Genomic DNA, 22,310 nt, shown 5'->3' with positions numbered 1-22,310 from the left:
TTTCGAACATACTACTGTTGCCTTTATTAAGTTATGCTTTTACTTCTCAAAACCTAAATAAAAATAAGTACATTTAAGGCAGTATTTAAAGATTTTACTGTCGTAGCCTAGTTTATTACATCATTTACAAAGTTTATGGTATCTGGTTATATTTATGTTTTACACTTTATTTGTTTGTTCTCAATATTGTGCCATCTTGACCTACCCGATGGTCTTAAGAAACTGACAGTTCTGCAACACCTGACGGAGTATCACCTTCGCCTCAGACGTCTCAAGCTGATCACAGTTTAAACAGTTGAGCTGTCTTAAGTCAGGACAAAACAAAGTGATATGAACAATGGACCTAGCAGTCAGGTTCGGACATAAGCTAACATCCAATTCTCTTAATTCACAATGGCGTTCCGTCAAATTGCTAATTGATTTGTTTTGTTTTGCTATCGCTGACAGCTGAGAAACAGAGATCTCTTTTTCAGTCATTGTAACATCAATTGACGTTTCTTTATATGTTTCACCATTGGTACTTTCAGCTTTGTAAGAAAAAGTTTCTGTTTTTTCCGCTGGATTTGTATTTTCTGTATTCAATGGCAAACTATTTATCTTCAGTGTGGAAGACATTTCTTCTTGGTTCATATTTGAAGGATCATTACTTAATGAGTCCTCATCTCCAAGATTTTCAATGTTTAAAACTTCGGATAGGTTAAGACAATAGCTTAAAATCAAACGTGTAAGATTTAAACATTTTGTCAAGATAAACACGACACCATTTAATGTTATTCGATTACAACCACTAAATATTCCTTTTTCTAATCCTGGACAGTTATTTGAGATGACCTCCAAAGCCGAGTCATTTAGTCTAGAACAACCAGTTAAGTCCAGGTAACGAATGGATTTACACGACTCGGTGATATCGCTTAAATATTGTTGAGATGATAAATTGATATTTTGTGCATTAATGTATTTAAGTGAGTTACTTTCTCTTGAAATAGCAGTCAGTGACAAAACGGATGTCATTTTGTCGTCACTGGAACCCATTCTGAGATACTCTAATTTTTTACAAGAAGAGGTAATTTGAGAAACGCCTTTATCCGTCACAGTGCACCCAATTACTGAAAAAAAGTTCAAATTCCTGGCGCATTTTGCAATAATAAACAGAGATTCATCATCAATTTCAGTATAATCAAGATGAAGAAGGGTTAGTCCTGGAATTACTGGCATGGTTTGAAAAGTATCCGTACAAACCATAGTTCTTGGCGCTCTAATACCAACTATTGTTTTTAAATTATGGAGCACATGTTTAACTAAATCTACCGAAGAGGTAAACAGATTAAACTTTTGCATGCAAGGAAATTGTGACAAGGACGGGAAAACAGAAACGTCTATATCATCGTCTTCAAAAGCCATGTCTATTTCTTCTAATGGCAGCTTCTTTAGAAAGCTAGCTGTCCTTTCCCATGTTTTCCAAGAGAAACAACTAAATTTCAAAGTTTTAAGATTCGGGCATCTTTCACTGATCAAACTAAATAAAGATGTGCCATACACTCGATCTGCCGCAAGGACAAGATTGGAAAGGTAAGCAAATTCAACTTCACGACTTTGTTGCAAAATTACCTTTAACCCTAGTGGACTAATTGTTAAGTTGCGAATCTGGTGACTATTGATCAACATGTTTTGCAAGACGATGTTTTTTTTGCGCTGTTTCCTTAATATTGATATACGATATAGCGGTAACACTTTTCCACAATATTTTTGACTTGCTCAGTTGATACCAAAGTTTGCATACAATTTTAGACTGTATTAGGTTCTCTGTTGGTAAATATCTGAAAATCCCTACAATAACTTCTGGTGGAAGATTGTTGATTTCCATTGTTGATGGTGATGTCTCAATCGGCAATCATCGGATGCATCTGCTACTCTCCTATTAGAAGGTACGGAATCGGCCGAGTTGTGACGAATCGGATGTCTATAAACAGAAAAAAAATGTTTGATTGTCATAAAAAAAACCGCAACCTATAAATCATTTCCCATGTACCTTCGAAAATAACCTGGTTTGGGAAACCCCAAATACAAGGTCGAACATTCATTGTTATAAATATTTGTCGTCTCCTTCTTATATATATAAATTAATAAAATATTTATTTATTTCAATTACCTAAAACCTAGAGGTTTGGAATGCCATAAAACCAGGTTCAACCCACCATTTTTTTTTATTATTAAAATCTCCTGTACCAAGTTAGGGAAATTGCTATTGGTATAGTTTGTTTCTGTGTGTTACATTTTAATGTTGTGTCTTAGTTCTCCTCTTATATTAATTTGATGTGCTTCCTTCAGTGTTAGTTGTTACCCAGATTTTTTTTTCCTCAAACGATTTATAAATTTCGAACAGCGGTATACTACTGTCGCCTTTTTTCAAGATTCAATCTGTATTTGCTGCAAGAAGAATGTTAACAATTTCACCGAAAATAGTGTTTGCTGCTTGTGGCGGATCTAATTAAAGGCAACAGTAGTATACCGCTGTTCAAAACTCATAAATCCATGGACAAAAAACAAAATCGGGGCAACAAACCAAAACTAAAAGGGAGATGGGGGTTCCGGGTGTTGGAATCCCTTTTTTACGATCAATTCATTTGAATAGGGAAATACGGTTGCGCTGGGATGGGAACCCTTTTTCATAAAATGTCTGGATCCACACCTGGGTGCAAATCTGCATATTTCAGCAGTACAATTTTCCAAACTTACTGGACAATGCAGGAAGTAGTATACAACAGATGCAGTTGGAAATTTTTTAAGTTTACGCAGTTTTCTATAAACATGGGCCATGAAACTGAGAGCATTTTGAGTTTCAGAAACATTAAATTGCATTTTGGATATTATAATTATTTTCTAACACAACAAATAAGATGTTACAATTCAAAACTAAGATTACAAGTTCCATATATAGGCATTTGAAATTTCGGTAATCAGCAAATTCATGATTTTTGTCAGCTAGAATATGAAAACGAAAACAAAGATTGCCTATTTCTCTTTAATACAAATACCCATAAAACTAATTATATCCCGTCCCCTTTTTTCCTAAGTACATGTAGTGTCAACTACGGAATAAGTTATTCCGGATCTCCACTATGATGAGCAAAACGAGGGGTGCTACAATTCGGAATAGAAACTGCTTATCGTCCTTATCACTCCTATTTTTTAATTGGATTCGTATTGCCCAGACTTAAGTTTTCTATATTGTATTTGGTGTACTGTCTACATGTTTTTTTCATGTTTAGAAATTGCTTTGTCAGTTTAATTTCGACTAATGAGTTTGAATGTCTCTTTGGTATCTTTCATCTCTATTATATAAACATGACACTGATCGACACTAGCCATTAGAACTCAAATGAACTCATATCTAGCTCACCGTAATTAAGCTCCCCATCAAAGGTAAACGGATGACAAAATATAAATTTTACCTGTGTGATGCTTAACCGCCTGTTTTGTTTATTGTGTTTATCAATACAAATTCGTTCTTCTTGTGAACTACCACGATACTGTGAAGTAATTTTCGGAGAAAGATGAACCCTGTGTTGCATGGTTATTGTTTCCTGAATATTCTGAATTTATTTTAATGAATACGACAAATTGACAAATTATTTAAAAACAGCAGTACTGTAATTATATTAATGAATAATCAAGTAATAAAATGTGTATTTATGAGTTTTTTGTATCTACTTGTTTTTATTGGAATATACTCTACTTGTAAATGAACTTTTTTCATGGCTGTCATTCGGCTAATAGTAATATCGAAGAAACCGACCGCTAAAGAATCAATTTTCGATACCAAGCGGTGGTCAGCATTCCGTTATTGTCATTACATATTTACAGTCTGTAACGTTGCAATACAAATTTAAACAAGCAAAACAAACAAAATTATAAAAAAACGGAATACAAAACAAAACAAAACCATTAGCGATAGATTTATAAGTTTAAATTTAGAATATTCAATAGCCTAGGTACAAATGATGATAAACAAATGTTTTTATTATGAAAGTAAAAATGTAACAGTAAATTTGGTCCAGTAGGAAAATTTGTCCGCCGGACATTTTTCCCTAGGTAATCAAGTCCATGGCCATAGTTTTACTAGGAATAAAAGTCCTAGGACAAATTCTCCTAGGAAAATAAGTCCATAGCTAGTAAAATAAGTCTGGCATTTATTTTCCTAGGAAAATTTGTCCTAATACATGTTTTTCTAGTAAAATTATGATCATGGACTTATTTACCTAGAAAAAAATGTCTGTTACCAAATTAAATTCTGGAAGCAAAATAAAATGAACACTTTTTACCTGATGAATTGATAAATACAATGCAATAGATTGACTATGACTAAATACAACTTAAAAACAAAAATCTCTACTAGAAACAATTTTACCACATCTTCTTTTTTTATAATATGATGAAAACTATTGAATAAACAACCCCATCTTAATTAAGAATTGAAAGTGTTGATAATAATTTACAATTAACATAAAGAAAGTGGACCAAATTCCCTAGGAAAATTAGTCTCAGGAAATATTTTATTTTAAATCTAAATGCATAACTCTGTAACAATATTAAAACAACGCTTAAAAATAACAAACATGGACGTTTCTATCTAGGAATAATAAGAACATGGACATGATTTCCTAGAAATATTTGTCTGGGGAATTTTTTATTTTTTTTATATTATCAATACACAATTCTAAAACAATATTAAAACAACACAAGCCATGTTAATTAACCTTTAAAAATAATTAATATGGGTGTCTTTATCTAGGAATAATAATGACATAGTCATGATTTCCTAGGAAAATTAGTCTGGGGACATAACTTAAAAATATTAATACATAACTCTAAAACAATATTAAAACCATTTATGTAAATAAACCTTTGAAATTAAAGATATGGATGTTTTTATCTAGGAATAATTATAGCATGGACATGATTTCCTAGTAAAATTTGTCTGGGAACATATTTTTTTCATATATTATTACATAACTCTTTAACAAAATCAAAATACATGAAAGGTACTTGAAAAAGTTAGTTTGGTTAAAAATAACCTTTAATTTAAATCATAAAAAACATGGACGTTTTTCCCTATTAATATTAATACATGTACCACGGACATGATTTCCTAGGAAAGTTAGTCTGGTTACTTACATTTTATCAAAAATATTAATACACAGCTCTTAAAAAAATGTTTAATTATGTAAATGAATTATATGTTTCAGATTTAACATGGACATTTTTACCTAGGATTATTAATGACATGGACTTAAATTCCTAGGTAAATTAGTCCGAGGACAAAAATTACTAACATCAGACTATATTTACTAGTAAAATTTGTAACCATGGACATTTTATACTAGGAATATAGGTCCGCCCGGACATATTTTACAAGGACAAATTTATCGCTTACAAAAACACCTAGAAAAAATATTAGCTATTCTATTTTTATATAATATTTTATGTTTATTTCGCTTTATATATGATAGCTGTCACTCCTCCTCGGAGTTCAACTCTATAGTTAATTAAACGGAGTCCAGAATAAAATACACAAGAAACGTTCACACATACTATCTAGCACATGCCTTGGACATTATTTCTTTGAGACTTTTTTGATAATTTGACTATACGTTTTAGTACAAAATATGAGAATTTGAGTCTAATCGGTGAACATTAACTTGATAGCCAGTGCCCGTTTAAGATATATATGCTAGTTAAATAAATAAACATTCTGTATACTAGATTTGCCAGGATTAGACCTAATATTAAACATTAAACGTTCAATGAAGAATCGTTATTTGAATTTTATATAAAAAAAGAAGAAGATTTAGCAAACACCTTTTTATATAAATTCTCTGATCTTTCAAACTAGTTAATTTATTATGTTTTGCTATTATCCTCATAAGGAGTCATTAATATATCGACAAACATAATTTCGATTAAATTCAAATATCCCATATGGCTTCGAGCAATGTCTTTCGTTACATTACTAACAATGAGTTGACCATTTTGTATCAGATTAGAATAAGTTAGCATTGTCAAATTATTTGTTTTGCCCATTTTCATAGACTCACTTATTGAAACAGTAGTAATACTCACATTTATGCAAGAAGGAGTTATCATTATTACAGATTACAGGTGTGTTTAGTGCTAATGTCCTTACGCAACCAGGTTTAAGTTAGTCGTGTTAGTTATTGTTGTTTACTTGACGTTTAATATGTGTACGTTTATCTTATACTTAATTAGAAAGCTTATTGTAATTTGAGTAGACTCTTTAACAATTTATAGATTAAGATCAAGATATTATATAAACAGTTCAAAAACAGAAAATGAAACCAAAGTTAATCCTTTAGATGATTTAGGAATAAGTACACATTTTTTATGTACATTGAAAGCTATATATTCACATGTAGAATGTTGTATTAAACTTAATGGCAATATGACAGACTGGTTTAGCGTTAATTCAGGTTTAAAACAAGGATGTGTATTATCACCTATTATGTTCAACATTTTTATTAATAGTTTAATTGATGTAATAAAAGCACTAGACATTGGTGTAGACATTGATGGTGAAAAAGTTGGTATACTTTTATATGCTGATGACATTGTATTTATTGCTGAAAATGAAAATAATTTACAAACTCTATTAGATGTATTAAGTAATTGTTGTGTTACCAATTGCATGAATGTGAACTTAGATAAAACTAAAGTTGTTCATTTTAGGAACCCTTCGGTTCAACAAACATCTAAATGTTTTTTGTTAAATAATGATATAGTACAAATAGTATCTTGTTACCAATATTTGGGTCTACTGTTAACAGAATATCTCGATTATAACGAGATGGCTAAAGCTGTGTCAAGGTCTGCAAGTCGAGCTCTAAGTTTATTGATTGTTAAATATAAAGCACATGGTGGTTTCCAGCACAGTACCTTTACAAAATTATTTGATACTCTGGTCTGGCCAGTAATAAGCAACGGTGCATCCATTTCGGGCACTCGTTCTTTTTCTTGTGTCAACGCTGTCCAGAACAGAGCTATCAGGTTTTTTATGGGTGTTGGCAAGTATACGCCAAATGATGCAATTAACGGGGACATGGGCTGGAGACCTCTTAGTGTAAAACAATGGACATGTGTCTTCAGGCATTGGGCAAGATGTAGTTCTATGACTAATGACAGAATGAATTATAAAGTTTTCAAATGGTCACATAAAAATGCTGTAAATAATAAGAAAAACTGGTGTAATAGAGTCATGAAAAAGATTGTAACTTTGATTTGTATACTACAATTGATAATGTGCTGCATAAGAATATTGTTCTACAAATTGAAAATGTTTTATTTAATAAATATATTGTAGAATGGCAAACGAAAATTTTGTCACAGAGTACCGGTAACAAGCTTCGTACTTATAAGCTATACAAGTCACAATATTGCACAGAGTTATATTTAAAGCAAAAAATGTCTATAAAATTTAGAAGTGCTTATGCAAAATTTAGATGTGGCGTTGCGCAACTTAAAATAGAAACAGGCCGATATGAGAAAAAGCCAATAAATGAAAGATGTTGTTTTATGTGTAATAAGGAAATTGAAGATGAGAAACATGTTATTACGTTATGTCCTTTATATGCAGACCTTCGAAATATATTGTATAATGAAGCAGTGAAACATAACGATCAATTTTATAACTTGTCTTTTGACGAAAAATTTATATTTTTATTCAGTAATGAAGAACTATGTCAGGTAGTTGCTAAAACCTGCTTTAATATTTTATGTAGAAGAACAAATTTTTTATTTGTATAGAGTTGATGATGTATTTTAAATTTTAGATATATATAGTTTTAAAATTGTGTAAAACGTTGTATATAATTAATCCTTCAGTATTGGTCTCTCATAATTCTTAATAGAATGGCACTTGTATATGTTTTAGTATTATTAGGAGCTAATAATATTTTACTGTTAGTTTTAATATACAATATGTTTTATATATGTTATCCAATATTTCGTGTTATACGCAATGTTTTATATGTATATTGGAATGCATAATGTTATTCAAGTGGTGAGACTTTAATAAACTATTGAATCTGAATCTGAATCCTTTAACACAATGACACAAAAATTCAAATATCTTCTCCGGGTTTGTACTGCAGATACACGGATATGTTCACAACGTGACATATCCAATTAAAATAATCACCAGATTTGTATTGATGTGATAAATAGAATACGAGCAACATATGGAGCAAGATTTGCAGACCCTTTAGGAGCCCCTTAGATAAGCACCAGATAAATATGAGGTTTGTGTTGGTTAGTCTTTGGTTATATATGTTGGGTTTTGTGTACTGTTGTTGTATATTTGTTTTTCTTGTTTAGCCATGTCGTTGTCAGTTGATTTTCGACTTAAGAAATTAAAAAGGAAGATGTGGTATAAAGGCCTTGACGTGACAAATATTAAACATATTTCTATACATGTGTTATGATAGATTAAATGGTTTCAGTTTATTTCTGATATAAAAGATCTTTGAAGAATTGTCTCGTCTTTTGTGTCTTTTTTTTATAATTGATATTTTTTCAAACACACATTTTAAAAACAGAAAGAGGCAGATAATGTTTCGGTAGCCTCTTTCTGTCTTTAGATTCCATTTCAAAAACCGATTTCTTAATTTTCTTGACGTTTAGGTTTATACACAAATATTTGATATTTTAATGTTGTATATATTTTCAAACTGTTAAAGAAATTGACGTTATAATAAATTTAAGTGTGTCAGGTAGTAGGGTGTTGCACCGTGTGAGTGAATCTTTAAAAATCGTGTCACGTGATTTGATTACAATCCGTTTTATGGTATATTAATTACTTTTAAAAAATGTTAGATAAACCGACAATAAAATGAGGATGTATCAGGTAGTTGGAATATCTATTTCATGTAATCGTCCGTACTTCCTGTGTATCTTCCGCCAAACAATTATCACCTTAGTAACATATCAACAACAAACTTCATGTTTTTAACATTATATATTTAATTATGCTGATTTTCGCTTGGTTGGATCCGTTTTGGAAATCTGTATTAAATGTTATAATGTTTAATGATAGGAGCGCTTAATTTTGTGGTTATGTACTCAAAAATAGGGATATAAAATGTTAACGATTTACTGTTGATTTAAAAATGATGATACTACAACGTTTATTCTTTCTTTGTGTTAACTGTATTCTTTCGTTTGTTTATTCAAGACATTGTGATATTAAAATACGTGTGAATGAAATACGATGTGATTGTAGTTCAAGGAATGTAACATTCATACCGGCAGAATGTCCAAGAAACACAACTGATTTGCTTCTGATGAAAAATACCCTTAATAGTCTAGGTAAGGAAATATTTACTAGATATACACAGCTAAGATATCTGGATATGAGCAGCTGTAATATAAGTGCAATAGACAAATCAGCTTTTGACAAATTGACACATTTAACCGAACTGAATTTATTCGATAATCCAATGAAAACGTTTCGAGGGAATATATTTGCACCACTAGATGAACTTCAAGTACTTCATATATCACACGACTTACTGTCAACGTATCCAAGAGAGTCTTGGTCCGATGTTTTGAATTTAACAAAGGTGTTTACTTATGGTGGACCGTCAAATGCATCATTCGCGGAGATATTTTCTGCCATGATAAATCTTCATTATTTCCATTGCAATTATGAAGGTTATGTTATACATAACTATACATTTGATACATTTAAAAGGATTCCATTAAATTATCTAAGTATCAATGGCAGTATACGGGAAATAGAAATCGATACTTTCGCACCGTTAGAAGTACTTTCTAGTCTTATTACGCGTGGTCAAAGATTCTCGAAATTATCAAATACATTACAAGCTTTACACGTGTTTGAAAATCGACAGATGGATGAATTGGATTTGAGCAATAATTTCAAAAGTTATGGTGAATACGTTATTTCGGCTGATCTATTTGCATATATCGGTAACATATGCGTAAAACGATTATCTTTAAGAGACAACGGTATCAGGCTTATAGATGCATCCGCCTTCCAGAAAATGAAATATAGAAACTGTCTTGAGAATTTAAATTTAAGTGACAATAAATTTGATTTTCACCAGGAATATATCTTTCTATATTTCAATTACTTTATCAATATCAAGAGAATAGACATATCTTCAATTACTGGTAACTTTATTCAAAATATTCAAAAACAAAAGAGTGACAGTTCTAGACGAACGAGATACCATGGTCTTAAAATTGACACGCCAAAAGATTACGCAATAAGACTTCCTTCTTCTCTCGAATTCTTTAACGCCTCCTTTTTAATTGCCCATGGTTTTGGCATCATAAACAGTATAACTTTCAAGGGTATCCCACATTTAAAAATAATAGATTTGACGTACACATCACTTGCAGACTGCAATTACACATTCAATGGACTTCAGAACGTGGTAATACTTAATGTTTCACATTTCAAATGCGAACTTTTAAATCACAACCTTCTGCAATCTGCCGTCAATTTGGAACAGTTAATAATGCAAAGTTCTTCACTAAGTGTTGGTTTTAAAGAGGATTACCAAGGTAAATTCCTCGAAGGACTCAAACATTTGCAGTATATAGACTTTTCAAGAAATGCATTCGAAGACCAGTTCAGAACTTCAACATTTAAAAGTCAATTTGACAGTTTACAATGTTTGATACTTGAAGGAAATTTTTTCACAAGTATTCCCTTGAATCTAGAAGACTTGAACCGTCTTAGTTTCCTAAACATCAGAAACAACAAAATAGCGTATTTGACAACTGAAGAAACTGACGCGATTGAAGTGCTATTTGAAAAATCAAATGAAACAATGACAGTCTTATTAGAGGGAAACCCCCTTGTTTGTACTTGTGCTTCATTAGATTTTGTTGAATGGCTATTTACTACAAAAATAAAACTTGACAGCAATGGTAGTTATTCGTGCGTCGGAAACGATGGAAATATTACAACAACAAATATCGTCTACAATCACTTGCGAATTTTGAGAATAAGATGTATTACTACAGTATGGTTAATTTTTTCTGCAACTTTATTCAGTGTTCTTCTTTTATTCATTCTAATTGGATATCGTTACAAATTGCACCTACAATACTTTTGTTTATTTATCGGAATGGCAAATCCACTTTTCCGGAAGTCAAAAGAAGAATCACTTGAATATGATGCATATGTAGCTTATTGCGATGGAGACTATAAATGGGTATATGGACCTTTGCGCTTATTTCTCGAAGAGAGACGGAATTACAAACTTCTTTTGTTAGATAGAGGAGATGTCCTTGCTGGAGAACATAGACTTTTTGCTTTAAACAATTCAATTCCAAAATGCAAAAAGATAATCTTAGTGATTTCAAAAGAGTTTGTTAACAATGATTGGGCATACTATGAAGCTACTGTCGGAATTGAACATTTTCTAGGATTACAAGCAAGAATAATTGTTATAAACCTGGAAAATATAACAAAAACAGAAATACCGCAATGTGTTCTTCAAATGATGGCATTGGATGCCAATGACCACATTCGTAAAACAGACACATTTAATGAAAATAACATTTTCTGGAAATGTTTGGATAAAGCCATGGAACGGTAGTGATAACAACTTTGTCATTTATAAATGATAAAATTATAATACAAAACAATTTTCAAATTTAAACTTATTCCATTGAATATTCTGGGATATCTAAATGATTGAGCTTTGTTTTAGAAAAGAATAAGAGAAAGACATTAATATATTACATTTTGTTTAAGGTTCATGTGGACCCTATGACTAAAATGGTCATACTTTCACCTCACCTCTGGAAAACACCAACCCCTAAGAAAAACAAATGTCGAATATTTTTTAAATCATTTTGAGTTAAATTTTACATTTATTTGGAAGTATAACTATTATTTATCAAGTCACGAAAAAGGAAAGAGGAAGTACCAAAATTCAATGCATCAATCACCAACATCAAAGTACCCAACGAAAAAGGAAAAGAGGAAGTACCAAAATTCAATGCATCAATCACCAAAATCCAAGTACCTAACAAAAAGGGAAAAGAAGAAGTACCACAATTCAACGCATCAATCACCAACATTCAAGTACCCAACGAAAAAGGAAAATAGGAAGTACCATAATTCAACGCATCAATCACCAATATTGAAGTACCCAACGTTAAAAAATAAACAAACATCACGTGACTGTCATTAAAAAATGTGAAACTATTTTGTAAAATATGTTTTTGATATAATTTCCTTGTACCGTGACGCATGCAACCCATGTGTATTGTGTTCAATATAAATTAAATATTCTAACAGGATGTGACAACGTTGCATGCAATAGTAAAGTTTATGTGCATTTAAACGATAACGGTTTTCTTTCATTTTAAATACCACTTCAATATACCCAAATCTATTTCGTATAAAATAACTTATCTTAACAGGTAAAAGAATTCGAATAAATCGAAATAAAGATAAGAAGGAGTGACACACTTTAAATGCATAAATAAATAAAACTTCTTCTATTTAAAACTGTAACGGCTGTGTCTTTTTATTAGATCCAAGAGCACGTACTTTAAATAACAATCCACATATCATTTGGATTATTTGAAGCAATATTCTAAATAGCCATTACTGTTTTTATACTTGAATTTATAATGAAACTGCATTGTTTTGTGTAAAGGGATGGGAAGGCAAATATTTGGCTTTGAGCGTTCCTGATAAAGGTAAATCAAGAAAAGCGCTTCGAACGCATTAACTTATTAAACGTGTTGGTTTCATCTTTTGATTTAAAAGTAAACCATAAAAGGCCAAGACCCGCTTTTCTATATTTTTACTGTAATGTATAACATGTATATGTAGATTTTTTAAATAGTTTGCTTACAAAAGATTGAGTAATTGTAGTTTAAGGAGTATACATTTGTACATCAATGATACAATTTTCAATAAAGAATAAAATACACATTTTTTTTAACATAAAATGACTATCTGTTATGTGGTATTTTAAGATTTAATGTTCCAAAATTAAGCTACCCTATACATCAACAGATTACATAAGTTACAGCAATACATATTATACAAGTATATGAAGGACTCTAAAGCGCGATGGCTACGGTAAAGTGCAATGGTCTACGCTCAAGTATGGCGTTGTCTCACGCTAAAATTCGATGGTTGTTTGGTTGCTTAAGTACTGTAGGACAGTATATCACGCTTAAGTGCGATGGGCCAATAGGGGAAGTTTCGAGGGCTTTGAAAAACGTTAACGAGCATTCAACATGAAACAAAGTAAGAAATTCCCATCAAAGTGTAGGCATTTGCTGTATTACTTAAATCTTTCTTCTGTAACCAGTTGTAGACCTTCATGAGAGGCCTGATATTGTCTTATATTATCAACATTATAATGAGAAATATAAAGAAAGAAATAAACATGCAAGATAGATGAAAAACCCTGATATATTCTATTCCTCAAAAATTCGTCTGGTATTAATGAGATCTATGACGAATGATGCTATTTAAGTGATTGTTAATGGATATTAATGACATAAACATGTTATTGTCTATGAACTAGCTGTCAGTAACTGCGAGTTCTGTTAGATCTGCACTGGGTGTTATTTTGTTGATTTGCTTCTTGCTAATGAGTATACGTGCATCTTCTGTTCCTAACTTGTATTTGGTCGTTCACGGTCTAAACGGGGCTTGTCGGTATAAATTCATGTTTTTTACTATTTTTCCAATTATGAACTTTATCATATAATTATAGTAGAAAAATAAAATAAAGTAGTGGGGTCACCGTTCATTTAAGCACATAATCTGCCTTCGAAAAAAGCATGCATGAACTAAGAGCGAAATAAAAAAAAAACTCAATTACAGAAATCGTTAAAAGTTTACAATTGTTTAGTTTAAGTACAGCTTATTTAAAAAAATAAAAAATATATATATATCACCGATGAGTTAAAAAAGATATTTCAATTTTAATGTAAACAAATGGCATGTTTGCACCAAAGGCAAATCCTTTAATGCTTTTTTCAATGATAAAAATATCTTAAAAGCAATCTAGAGCCAAACCGAATCGATCTTTTTGGTTGATTTTAGTATTATGTTATAAAGTTACAACTAAAAGTGTAATAAATATTTTTTTTAATGAAAACAATAATGTTAAAATTGTTTCTGAATTTGTTGTACCCTCGAGTCTCCTTAATAAGTTTTTGGCAATCATACTACTTTTTCGATAAAAAAAGAAAGTAAGGTCCACTATTTTCATGTTCGTCATATATATTGTACTAAAGCCATCCATGATAATATTTTGTTCTTTTGACAATTTATCACATTTATTGATGAGAGCAAGCGAATTCGAAATGCAACACATTTTTTCAGGAATGATATACATTTATTACCTAACAAAACTTAAAGGTGAAAAGAAGTTAATGAATAATTTTTCATCCTCGACTATTGAAATTACTAAAAGCCTGTGAGTTGGAGTCCGAAGAAGGACATTTGAAATAGTAAGTGGTTGACTCATCTTAAATGCAGCAATACTTGCGTAAGTTTTTAGCCCAGTAGTCAACATTTCGGTGTTGACCTGAATATCAATAATGTGGTCATTTTTTATAAATTTCCTGTTTACAAAACATTAAATTTTACGAAAAACTAAGGATATTCTTATCCCAGGTATTGATTACCTAGTCCGTATATGGCACCACTTTTTGGAATTTTTGATCCTCAATGCTCTTCAACTTTGTTTTTGTTTGGCTTTATAAATATTTTGATATGAGTGCCACTGATGAGTCTTATGTAGAGGAAACGCGCATCTGGCGTACTAATTCACCATTTTCTACATTTGAAAATGCCTGTACCAAGTCTGGAATATGACAGTTCTTGTCCAATCGTTTTTGATTCGTTTTGTTATTTGATTTTGCCATGTATTATGGACTTTCTTAATTGATTTTCCTCTGAGTTCAGTATTTTTGTGATTTTACTTTTTATAATCCTTGTACCTTTGACAACTATTCAATAACGAAACTTGATGTTAATGTTTCCAACAATTTTTAGCGAGCGAGTCCGCAGAACGTGAAGTGCCTATATAAATAGAAAGACTTTTTGTGATGTTCTACAATAGACCGTAAGTTTTTTTATTCTTCTAAAGCATATAATACAATTTTAGACAGTATCAATAACTATAAAATAACATCCTTTGGTTATGGAAGATCATTAATTTAAATACACAAAATAATATTCGCGTTGCACATTTGTATTTATCACACTGCACAAAACAATTAAACTGTTAGAATAAGTTAATTCACATTTACTTTTGTAATACATAAAGGAGGAAAAGAGGAGCAGTTAAAACGGAAAAAATTCAAATTATGTGTGTATTGAAAAGGTGTCATTCATTTTAACATTTACTTCAAATAGTTCGTACGTGTTTACCTGATGAATAAGGTAATGTTTAATGAGTAAGATATTTTATCTGAATATTGCTATACGAAAGTGGTATTTAAACGGGAAGAAAACAAAGAATATCGCTTTAATTCACATAAATTTCTGACCTTGTATTGAATGCAATATAGCTACTTCTTTTTCAAATGTAAAAATTATTAAATCTTTAAAAAAAGCAGATATGGTTTGTATCATATACATAATAAGCATACAATCAAGCATGTCTGTTTGACAAAATTATGTGAAATAGTATTTTTTCATCTAAATACAATTATTTGTATATATTTATAAATTTCCTGTAACAAAAAAATCTAAGGACTTTATTATCCCAGGAATATATTACCTTTGCCGTATTTTGGAATTTTGGGTCCGCAATGCTCTTCAACTTTGTGCTTAATTGGCTATAAAACTATTTTGATCTGAGCGTCACTGATGAGTCTAATGAAGACGAAAAGCGCGTATGGCGTATTACATTGTAATCCTGGTACCCTTGATAACTGTTGTAACTAGTTATATAGAATTTATATGAATGAAAGGAAAACTTCAAAAATAGGTTGTGTCTGAAGCACTTGTCTGGAACTACCTGCATCATAGACGCCAAATTCCAAAAAAATAAAACATGAGATAAGATCAAGGAATTAGTCTTTGCATAAATAGTCAGTTTATTCAAGGTTTACTTTTGTGTTACATTTTAATAAGCAGGTTAACATAGTCTCGATACATTTGCAAAGAAAGTTACGTGTGATGTCACGTTACAAGATAATCAAATTCACGTATATTGACCAAAATATGTCGTGGGTCTCATTGGGGTCTAAGCGTGACGCGGGATTGCCGATTTTTTGTAAGCGTGACACGTGAAAGTCAAATTATTGTGGCGTGAAAATGGGAAATGGAGTCTTGCGGGACCTGGGAAATGACAAAAAAATGAGAATTGCTTACGTACATAGTGTAAGCGGGATACAGGAATCTGACAAAACAGTAAGCGGGATCCGGGATCGGACCCCCCAATGAGACGCCCTATGTCGTTTCAAGCAACGTTTTTAGTCAAAGTATATATAAGCGATTTACCGACAATGATGAGTCTAATGAAGACGAAAATATTCTTTGTTTTCTTCCCGTTTAAACATAAAATCATCTTGGTAAAGCAAATTTTAGTAGTACATTTTTGTTATGGGAAAGTTGTTGCTCATACCTTCAAGCCCATCTAGCCGTATTTTAATATCAAAGGTTTCTTTTGTTCCTTTGACAAATATAGTTGTCATCGTATCTTCAGTACCACCGTACAGGTTTTTAATAGATATAGGAAGATGTGGTGTTAGTGCCAATGAGACAACTCTCCATCCAAATAACAATTTAAAAAGTAAACCATTATAGGTTAAAGTACGGCCTTCAACACGGAGCCTTGGCTCACACCGAACAACAAGCTATAAAGGGCCCCAAAATTACTAGTGTAAAACTATTCAAACGGGAAAACCAACGGTCTAATCTATATAAACAAAACGAGAAACGAGAAACACGTATATATAACATAAACAAACGACAACTACTGTACATCAGATTCCTGACTTAGGACAGGTGCAAACATTTGCAGCGGGTTTTAAACGTTTTAATGGATCCAAACCTTCTCCCTTTTTCTGAAACAATAGCATAACATCACAACATAGAAAATGTCTACTTTATTTACATATGCTGTACACTGACAAAGCATGAGTGCAATGAAAAATATTGTTGAATAGCATCAATTGAAAAGAGCCATAACCACACTGTCTTTCATTAACGTTTTATTGCTTGACCTAAACATTTCCAGAAAATGTTATTTTCATTTAATGTGTGTGTTATACGAATGTGGTCGCTGGCGTCCAATGACATCATTTGAAGAACACATAGCGGTATTTCTGTTTTGGTTATATTTTCTAGGTTTATTACAATTATTTTTGCTTGTAATCCTAGTAAATGTTCAATTCCAACAGTAGCTTCATAGTATGCCCAATCATTGTTAACAAACTCTTTTGAAATTACTAAGACTGTCTTTTTGCATTTTGGAATGGCATGGTATAAAGCAAAAAGTCTATGTTATCCAGCAAGAACATGACCTCTATCTAATAGAAATTTACAATTTCGTCTCTCTTCAAGAAATATGCGCAAAGGTCCATTAACCCATGTATAGTCGCCATCGCAATAAGCTACATATGCATCATATTCAAGTGTCTCTCCTTTTGACCTCCGGAAAAGTGGATTGGCCATTCCGATGAATAGACAAAAGTATTGTAGGTGCAGTTTGTAACGATATCCAATTAGAATAAACAAAAGAAGCATACAGAATAACGTTGCAGAAAAAAATAACCAAACTGTTGTTATACATCTTATTCTCACAATTCGTATGTCATTGTAAATTGTATTTGTTGTTGTAATATTTCCATCGGTTCCGACACACGAATAACAACCATTGCTGCAAGTGTTACTTTAGTAGTAAATAACCATTCTACAAAATCTAATGAAGCACAAGTGCATACAGGTTGTCAAGTAGGCTATCTTGTTGTTTCTAATATTTAGAAAACGTTATATGTTAAAGTCTTCCAGACATAATGGAATACTTGTGAATAAATTTCCTTCAAGTATCAAAGATTGCAAACTATCAAGTTGACTTTTAAATGTTGAAATTCTGAATCGGTCTTCAAATGCATTTCTTCAAAAATCTATATACTGTAAACGTTTGAGTCCTTGGAGGAATTGACTGTGGTGATCATCGTTTAGGCCAATACTCAGTGAAGAGCTTTGCATTAGCTACTGATTTAAATTGACAGCAGATTGTAGAAGGTTGTGGTTTAAAAGTCCGCATTTGAAATGTGAACCATTAAGTATAAACACGTTCTAAAGTCCATTTATTGTGTAATTGCAGTCAAACAATGAAGAGTATGCTGAATCAATTATTTGCATGTTTTTTTTATTCCTTTCAATGTAAAGCTGTTGATTTGGTTCCCTACTATGTTGATACAAGATATGTTCAAGATTTCAAGTGTCGAAGGAAACCATAGTACAATATCTGGAGGATAATATGAGGGAATGATTTTAAAGGATTTATTATCAGATCGATCATTATTATCACGTGTATGTTTAATCCAATCTTTCTTAACTTTATTTTGACTTAATTGATTGTTGTTATCCGACATATCTAATGTCCTCAGATGTGTAAACAAATTAAAAAAACATATTTTTAACAGCTGGTGAAAATCAAAGTCATTGTTACTTAAGTTTAGACTCTCTAGACAGTGTTTGTATTTCATCTTCTAAACTGCGTCGGCATTTATCATTCTTATGCCATTGAAGGTCAATGATAATTTCCTTACACAAATGTTACCGATATATGTAAATAAATCAGTTGTTATAACGAATTTACCATGTACTCTAAAATTATTGTTTAAGGTAGATCACAAGTATATAATTTTTGAGACAGATTTTTTTTATAATTTGCCAAAGTGAAGAATTTACTATGCTCTTTTCAAAAATTTAATAAAAAGTATGGGTCACCGTGCTATTTTATAAGCTATGAGTCGTTGAAAATTGCCAAAATTTGGTTAGTTTGTTCATGAAAAAACACATAAGGGTGCATGAGATAGAATTTTGAAATAAATTGTGAGAAGAAAGGTTTCATAATATGTTTTAAGAAAATAAAAATAAAACATGGTGTCACCGAACTTGTTTTCTTGGTACAAAAAAAATAAAAAAATTCCCGATTAGCCCAGTATAAATTTTGTACTAAAAGAGTTATCTCCCCTTAAATGGCTCATTTGAAAAAAAATGATTTTTAAACCCAAAAAATGTATATTTGTTAAAATAATTTGTATAATACAACTAATTAACAAGTTTTCTTTAAATAGAAAAAAACATTCTAACCATTGAATTGCAAATCTGTCTCCAAATTTGCAGATTAAGGCTAATAACTATACCGATTTTGTACTGTGATTGTACAATCCAAGATGGCGGTATACCATGAATCTACCTTAAATTCAGTTCTTCCATTTGTCGATTTTCAAACACGTGCAAAACTGGTAAAATATTTGACATTTTAAGGAAACTTGCATTTGGAATAACAAGACTAGACAGAAATCGTAATGGTGTAAAAGTATCTTTTTCTATTGTCATTAATTTAACTTTTATCTCTAGATATTTGAATTGCGTTTTATCAAAGACATGAAACATACAGTCACACAGAACATGGATTTGAATTTCTCTATGTAAATACGTCAGACTCTTCATGGCAGAAAATATCTCCTCAAATGATCCATTTGACGGTCCACCATAAGTAAACACTTTTGTTAAATGTAAAACATCTGACAACGGCTCTCTTGGATACGTTGACAGTAAGTCATGTGATATATGCAGTACTTGATGTTTATTTAATGGTGCAAATACATTCCCTACGAAAGTTTTCATTGGATTATTGAATAAACTCAGTTCGTTTTAATTTGTGTTAAATTGCTGATTGGTCGATTGATGTCACATGACCATCACTTAAACCAGATACCTAAGCTGTGGATATTTAGTAAAAGCTTTCCTTGATATAATGTCCAGATTATTAATAGACAAATATAAATTTGTTTTATTAGATGGACAATCTGTTGGTATATGTGTTAAATTCATTGAGCGGCAGTCACATCTTACTTCCTTATTAGTTAATGAAATATAACAATGATTTGGTAACACATCAGAACTGACAACAATAATACAAATAAACAATGACTGATAAAACAACATTTTGCAAAAGAATATAAAAATAATAATGTTATTTCAAAAGTTTAAAGTTGTATTTAAACCAAATATAACGAGTCATGCAAAACATTACACAACAAATAGTAACATATGCATTTTTTCATATAATTCAAGTTTCTTATTGAGGAAGTTTACATTTAAACAATTGTCGTAGAACATATGAACACATTGAAAAGAAATTTGACAAAGATAACAATTACAATTTCCCAAGCTACTTATTAACAGTTCACAAAATTTAAGCCTACGAAAAACAAATATGTAATACTTCCTGTCGATACCGGCCTTGATAAGAAAACGACAAATAACTTTTATCTAACCTTTTCAACAATGGTCTACACCTACAGTTGAGAACAAAAAGAACCGTTGAGAAATGAGGGGTCGTCTCAAAATTAAATTGAAAAAATAATATTGATCGCATATAATTATTTTGATTAGCCGATGAAACTATCCAACAGGACGTACATGTTTTTACAATATATTAATAATTGAATTTTATGTAATAACATATTGAACAAAACGGAACGAATGAGTTGTATAACTGCATGCAGATGTTGTGAATAAATTTGATAACACTCATTTTGTAATACATACCTTATAAGTAAAACATGTTTGGTAATCCGCAAATAGAATAATTCATATAAAACAGTATACACACATTATAATTTTTTTAATATATTGAAAAGAACAATTTAGTATATAGACTTGAGACTGATAGTCATATTAATGAACACATCGTGGTCTGATCTTTGTATGAGTAAAAGTGAACATATGTATATATATTAATGTTTTATTGCGCAGGTCATGATATAGAACTCCAGTTCAAATTAAAAATCGTTTTCTTTGAATGACCTATACACCACATATGATAACGAATGTGTGACATGTTTTGTTTGCGATTGTCATTTCTATTTTCTAACTGTTTATTGTGTTTACGTAGATTAAACTAGGAACTGCAGCAGTTTGCGTTCCCCTTCAGAAATCGGGCATTTATGTAAGTTTATCAACAACAAATCAGTCAATCAAGTGGAAATAGTTATCAAAAGTACCAGGATTATAATTTTATACGCCAGACGCGCGTTTCGTCTACATAAGACTCATCAGTGACGCTCAGATCAAAATAGTTAAAAAGCCAAAACAAATACAAAGTTGAGGAGCATTGAGGACCAACAATTCCAAAAAGGTTGTGCCAAATACGGCTAAGGTAATCTACTCCTGGGGTAAGAAAATCCTTAGTTTTTCGAAAAATTCAAAGTTTTGTAAACAGAAAATTTATAAAAATGACCATATAATTGATATTCATGTCAACACCGAAGTGCTGACTACTAGGTTGGTGATACCCTCGGGGACGAAACGTCCACCAGCAGTGGCATCGACACAGTGGTGTAAATAGTTATCAAAAGTACCAGGATTATAATTTTATACGCCAGACGCGCGTTTCGTCTACATAAGACTCATCAGTGACGCTCAGATCAAAATAGTTAAAAAGCAAAAACAAATACAAAGTTGAGGAGCATTGAGGACCATGATCAAGTAAATATGTGTATGATGATTAATGAGACGGCATGATCAAGTAAACATGTGTATGATGATTTATAAGAGGGCATGATCAAGTTAACATGTGTATGATGAATAATGAGAGGGCAAGATCAAGTAAACATGTGTCTGATGATTGATGAAAGGGCACGATCAAGTAAACATATGTATGATGATTGATAAAAGGGCACGATCAAGTAAACATGTGTATGATGATTAATGAGAGGGCAAGATCAAGTACACATGTGTATGATGATCAATAAGAGAGCAAGATCAAGTAAACATGTGTCTGATGATTGATGAGAGGGCACGATCAGGTAAACATGTGTATGATGATTAATGAGAGGGCAAGATCAAGTACACATGTGTATGATGATCAATAAGAGAGCAAGATCAAGTAAACATGTGTCTGATGATTGATGAGAGGGCACGATCAAGTAAACATGTGTATGATGATTAATGAGAGGGCATGATCAAGTAAGCATGTTTATGATAATTGATGAGAGGGCATGATCAAGTTGCCATGTATATGATGATT

At 31.4% G+C, this 22,310-nt stretch overlaps 2 protein-coding genes across 3 annotated transcripts; one reads left to right on the top strand and one right to left on the bottom strand.

Moving 5' to 3' along the window:
* Positions 1-84: 84 nt before the first annotated feature.
* LOC134692771 (F-box/LRR-repeat protein 20-like) lies at positions 85-6,208 on the bottom strand. 2 transcript variants are annotated; one of them, XM_063553291.1, is made up of 2 exons: positions 6,121-6,208; positions 85-1,960 (listed from the first exon to the last, which is right to left on the bottom strand). In XM_063553291.1, the coding sequence occupies exon 2, from the start codon at positions 1,663-1,665 to the stop codon at positions 202-204; it is 1,464 nt and encodes a 487-aa protein (XP_063409361.1). In that variant the 5' UTR covers positions 1,666-1,960; positions 6,121-6,208; the 3' UTR covers positions 85-201. The 2 variants fall into 2 exon arrangements, with proteins under 2 accessions (XP_063409361.1, XP_063409360.1); XM_063553290.1 differs by lacking the exon at positions 6,121-6,208 and adding an exon at positions 3,453-3,511.
* A 3,465-nt stretch (positions 6,209-9,673) lies between these two features.
* LOC134692770 (toll-like receptor 4) lies at positions 9,674-12,973 on the top strand. The gene has a single exon (XM_063553289.1). The coding sequence runs from the start codon at positions 9,687-9,689 to the stop codon at positions 11,643-11,645; it is 1,959 nt and encodes a 652-aa protein (XP_063409359.1). The 5' UTR covers positions 9,674-9,686; the 3' UTR covers positions 11,646-12,973.
* Positions 12,974-22,310: the final 9,337 nt, after the last annotated feature.

The sequence above is a fragment of the Mytilus trossulus genome, chromosome 12 (assembly GCF_036588685.1).
Source record: "Mytilus trossulus isolate FHL-02 chromosome 12, PNRI_Mtr1.1.1.hap1, whole genome shotgun sequence".
NCBI classification, from domain to species: domain Eukaryota; kingdom Metazoa; phylum Mollusca; class Bivalvia; order Mytilida; family Mytilidae; genus Mytilus; species Mytilus trossulus.
Note: the sequence above shows the minus strand (reverse complement) of the source record. Positions and strands in the feature narration are given on the sequence as shown.

Excerpts from the sequence above, each read along its gene's own strand:
- LOC134692771 (XM_063553291.1), bottom strand. The coding sequence starts at position 1,665 with ATGTTGATCAATAGTCACCAGATTCGCAACTTAACAATTAGTCCACTA.
- LOC134692770 (XM_063553289.1), top strand. The coding sequence starts at position 9,687 with ATGATAAATCTTCATTATTTCCATTGCAATTATGAAGGTTATGTTATA.